The sequence below is a fragment of the Sinocyclocheilus anshuiensis genome, unplaced genomic scaffold, assembly GCF_001515605.1.
Source record: "Sinocyclocheilus anshuiensis isolate Anshui unplaced genomic scaffold, SAMN03320099.WGS_v1.1 scaffold425, whole genome shotgun sequence".
Lineage (NCBI taxonomy): Eukaryota > Metazoa > Chordata > Actinopteri > Cypriniformes > Cyprinidae > Sinocyclocheilus > Sinocyclocheilus anshuiensis.
In genome coordinates this window covers 37111-42410 of record NW_015537947.1, presented here as the reverse complement: position 1 = coordinate 42410, position 5300 = coordinate 37111, and the positions used below count along the sequence as shown (strand labels likewise).

The following is a 5300-nucleotide window of genomic DNA, read 5'->3' as shown; positions in this document are numbered from 1 at the left end:
GGGGAACAGGGTCACATCACAGGAGAGTGAACTGCCTGTCAGAAATCATAGCACATCAGCTCTTCACCGCGGCTTTTGTACTGCATCATCACTGTGTCTGTCATGCGACTCTGTTGCCCTTTCGGGCTTGAACTGATGGTATAACTAACGACATTATTAACTGTCTTGATATTTACTTTGCAAGCTGACGCTCGCGATTATGGTAAAGGGAGTTACATTTCTGACACGTGCTTGTGGTGTTCGGCCAATCACAATGCACTGGGTCAGCTGGCCAATCAGAGCAGACTGCGCTTGTCAAAGGAGGGGGCTTTGCTGAAAACAACGTGTTTGAGAGAGGCAAGGCATAGAGGACCTACAATAATGTACAGTATTTGAAAAATAATGTGTTTTTGAACATTAAAGCATGTCAACATATTCTGTTACACCAAATACACAAAATAATGCATCATATGACCCCTTTAAGTCATGGCATTAAATACTGCATGCATTGCAAAAAAAAAAATGACTAGCTCAGTATTTTGTTTTTGGGGTTTTGGGGGCATAAAATGGGGACATGGGGAATGAAAAATTTTTAAAAATTAAGTTTTAAGTTGTTACGATTTTTTGCAGTGTGATCAGAAGTAAAGTTTTTTTTTTGTTTTTTTTTCCCCATATTCTAGTGGTAGGGAAGGAGCATATGTATTCAAGTTTTTAGACATTTAAATTAAGAACAAAATTTGACAATTTATTCCTTAAGTTTTATGTATTAGTCTTTAAAAGGTTTTTAAAAAGTCTTAAATTTACCTTAGTCAAACCTGCAGAAACCCTTCTCAACAGTAACTATAAACAAACAGAATCACAAATATTAAAAAAATATATATATTTGTGTATTTGTTCACAAACAATAAACCATTAACAAGTAAGAGCAGGCTAAACAAACTTGCATGTACTTTATTTTTTAAATATATAACTTGTAATTAGTTACAACTTGCTGTACAATCCAGATACATTTCCACTGTTTCTCTTGGTTCTTTCTGAAGGTCTGCCAGAGTGGATGATTACGCAGCAGCTGCTACAACATTATCGCTGAACTAAAGGGCTAAAATTGGTTGTGGTGCACATTCTGCATAAAAGGGCCCATCCAACACATAATATATCTCATTATCTCTTCCTCCTAAGACAATATTCTAATGTGTATAAGCCCCCTGTCTTGAGTCTGTGATTAGCCCGGGAGATAATGCTATTTGCAATTCTCATCGTGTCAGGTGGACAGATGCACTGACAGAAAGACAGCTGTGGAATGAGAAAGCATTGTCTGTCCAAATGAGGCCTCATTGGATTGATTTTCTCAAATGGAAAACAAACGCCCCACTTTGTGTTTACTCTCATTTGAAATCTCTTGCAGACTAATGACTCGCAGACCGATTGTATTAAAGCCTGTCTCATTTGGTAATGGACAAAAGCACACATTTTAAAGACCAAAAATTGGAGCTCAATTTTAAATCAGCCTCCGTCATTTTGCATAATGTTAAAGATTCAGAACAGATTGAAGGCTGATATGAAAGCCATTAAAGCTGCCACAAAAAGAAAGAAAAAATTAACTTCTATTAACTAAATCAAATCAATATTTGGTGTGACCACCCTTTGTGTTTAAAACAACTTTTTTCCTAGGTACACTTGCGCATACAAAGAATTTTGTATTTTAAAATAATGATAAATAGAACGATAATACAGAAGACCAACATATATTTAATGTGTATCAAAATATTGTTTTAGCTGTATAAATTTGCATGGTTTCTGGTGAGATCTTTGTTCACAAATTCAGGTTAATTATTTCTTTCTTTAGGTGAACCCGCTGACTAGTCTATACAGAATCTATTTTAAGAAGTGTTTCTTCAGAACACCTCTGGACACTTTGGAAGACATCTGTCAGTGTCGTTCATCTTGACCTGATATCTATTGCTATTCTTACAGATGTTATTCTTTGTTTGTTAGCTGAAATCTCTTTTACCAGTGTGGAGACAGAGCAAACATTTGCCTGTTTGTTTTTAATTATACCTTTCCATGTTAGTTGATTTATAATTTATGTCGAAGCGTTTTTAATATTTTTAAGCACTGTAAAAAGCTACATTTGTCATTTCTACCCTTTAAAATATGTCTGTGTATTTGAACTGCTAGTGAACCGCTCAAAGCTCTGTAGTATACCAAAATATCTGTTCGTAATCATCAGTCATCAGTCTGCGTAGTGTAATCACCATGACTACAGAATGCACTGAATGCACATACAATCAAGCGTATACTAATTGTCAATCATCTTTGATGATAGTGGTCCTGACAGAAATCACCATATGTCAACTGAGTGTCATTTTCCAGAACTTGACTTTTAAAGGTGCAGATAATTGAATCAATCTTAAAAAATTCCAGGAGATATTTAGAAATGTTGCTACATGCCAACAAACTCTGTTAATGAGACATTTCTCAGTTTGCTCACCATCTGTGTGGCAGGGTTTTCACGAGCTTAGCTGACCATATGTCTGTCATTAATTATATATTTTTTTTCCTTTTGAATATTTGCTTTTTTGATGGGCTCAAGGCTGTGGCTCAGAAAGTCGTAGCATTCTGTTCAACCTTTTAAAGAGACATGCTTTTTAGAGAATAAAAACATCTGATTCTATGTGCCATGTTTAAAAGAGGAATGTTTTTATTCAGCTGCCTGCCAGGTTTTGTTGGAGATTTCTGTGAGGTAGAGATGAATGAATGCTGCTCTGAGCCCTGCTTTCATGGGGCCATCTGCCAAGACCTCATCAATGGCTACCAATGTCATTGTCGACCAGGTGAGGCTATTTTATATTTTATAGAAAATATACAATAAAGTGCTATATATGCCATGCGAAAGTGGTTTACCTCTTATTGGCATTATATTGTATGTACTGTATTAGGCTTTCACTCAATATGGCATTTGTGCTTTATAGACAGGGTTAATACAATACAATGTTTATTTATATAGCACAATTTAAAAAACAACTGAAGTTGACCAAAGTTCTGTACAAAAAATATACAGAAGAAAATGTTAAGAACACAGAATGCAAGATTACAAACAATAAAACACAAGCTGTAAAATGGGTGATATTCATGAAAGTAAAATCATAAAACAACAAATCAATAAATATTATTAAAGTCTTGAGAGTGAACTTAAAAATAGATAAGGTCGGGACAGTTCTGATCTGAAATGGGAGACTATTCCATAGTTTAGGACCGATAACAGAAAAAGCACAATCACCTCCGTTTTTTAGTCTTGTCCTGGGAACTTGCAACAGTCCAGAATCGGCAGATCTGAGTGACCTTGACAGAGTGTAAGGGTGTAACAGATCAGATAAGTACTGTGTTGCCTGATTTTGAAGAGATTTAAAAACAAACAGTAGAATTTTTAAATAAATTCTATATTTGACCGGCAGTCAATGTAGTGAAATCAAGACTGGTGTGATACTCTCATATTTGCACTTTCCATAAAGAAGCTGAGCCACTGGATTCTGAACTAACTGCAAACGTGAAACACAGTAAATGACAGTAAGTAACATCTTGATGATGTGCATTTTCTCCATGTTGAAATACTTTCTTCCTAGTTTAATATGCAGAGACAATGCAAACATTGCAAACTATCAAAACGATGCTATTTGTGTATGCCGAACAACCTGACACAGCAACACTGACTCAGCCAATGGTGTGAGTTTGAGGGCGGAACTATCTGTCTGTCCTGACCAATGGCAGATGGAAAGTGTTTGGGAAATCTAATTGAAAACAGTTAATTTGAGCAAATATTAAAAGTGTTAATTTAAAAACGTCAGCTTTAGTTATTCGTTATTTTTTACACGTTTTACACTATATACACATTCTGACTAGCATTTAACTTGTACATTCATGTTATTTTGATTGGATTTGAGAAAAAAAAAACATACTATTCAGAAGTTTGGGATCAGTAAAATTGTTTTGTAACTTATTTACTTAGCACCTTAAATTGATCCTTAAATCATTTCTGTTCATCAAAGAATCCTGAAAATATGTATCACAGTTTCCCCAAAAATATTAAGCAGCACAACCATTTTCAGCATTTATGATCAGAATACATGTTACTTGAGCAGCAAATCAGCATATTAGAATGATTTCTGAAGGATCATGTGACACTGAAGACTGGAGTAATGATGTTGGAAATTCAGCTTTGCCATCACAAGAATAAATTACAAAATGTATTTACATTTAAAAAAAGTTAATTTTTTTGGACCCAGTTTTTTTTATGATGTGTATATTCCTAATTGGTGCAAATGTATCCTTATAGTTTTATTAACAGTATGGTTTAATTAAAATTACTTTATTGCACATATTCATCTGGTCTTCTGTTATTGCAGACAGATTAATAAAAAAAACTGATCCCTATCCAGTTATCATGAATGATTGGGACAGTCATGAAAGTGTCTTGGAGGTTCAGTGTGGGAACCCTGTTTAGGAAATGCAGTACATGTTTATGAATATTTTCTGTCAATGTTTTTTTTTTTTTTTTACCTTCTTGACAGTCTTATGTCTGAAGAACACAAGAGAGATAAAGGTTTATGAAAAGTCTCGGCTTCATGCATCTTGATTTCACAATACAAAAATCACTTAGGTTCCTCCGGGGAATAATTTACTCTTGCAGGCTACTGAAACAGACACAAGCCTCATAGAGTATTAAAATATATTCAGGGAGAGGTGGGATGTTGTTGGTTACGGGGTGGGCTCACTGTGGCACTCTGGGTTTTTGTTCCTGGCAGGTTGGACAGGCCTTCACTGTGAATATGACATTAATGAGTGCTTGCTGCAACCATGCAACCAGGGAATGTGCATCCAGAATGAGCCTGGCCATGGCTACACCTGCTTCTGTCGGCCTGGATTTGTGGTAAGTGGTGAAGTCCCCCTCACAAAAAAAAAATGAAATTACATATAGAATAGCACTATATATATATATATATATATATACACACACACACTACCGGTCAAAAGTAGCCTTGATGAGCATAAGAAACTCCTGTAAAAAACATTAAAAATCGTTCTGATCCCAAACTTTTGACTGGAAGTGTATGTGTGTGTGTGTGTGTGTGTGTGTGTATTATTTATTTATTATTTATTTTATTAACTTCATTAACTTTTATTATTTACTAATGAAAAATTGTCCAGGAATAACTGTGAATATTGGGTTTTTACAGTGGCATCTGTAACCGAAAGTTCCTCTTCAGGAACTCGAGCTGCGTCGGAAAACGCTAGGGGAACGCCTTCTGTGACCACGCTCTGAA

At 35.3% G+C, this 5300-nt stretch overlaps 1 protein-coding gene across 1 annotated transcript in view; it reads left to right on the top strand.

Annotated features, from left to right (window-relative positions):
* Nucleotides 1-5300, top strand: part of LOC107664247 (neurogenic locus Notch protein-like) — a gene marked incomplete at its 3' end in the record, with an annotated part of 181907 nt that overhangs the window by 142374 nt on the left and 34233 nt on the right. The window contains exons 28-29 of the mRNA XM_016454770.1: nt 2689-2813; nt 4782-4906. Of these exons, the coding sequence (XP_016310256.1) occupies nt 2689-2813; nt 4782-4906 (250 nt within the window). The remainder of the gene's footprint in view (nt 1-2688; nt 2814-4781; nt 4907-5300) is intronic.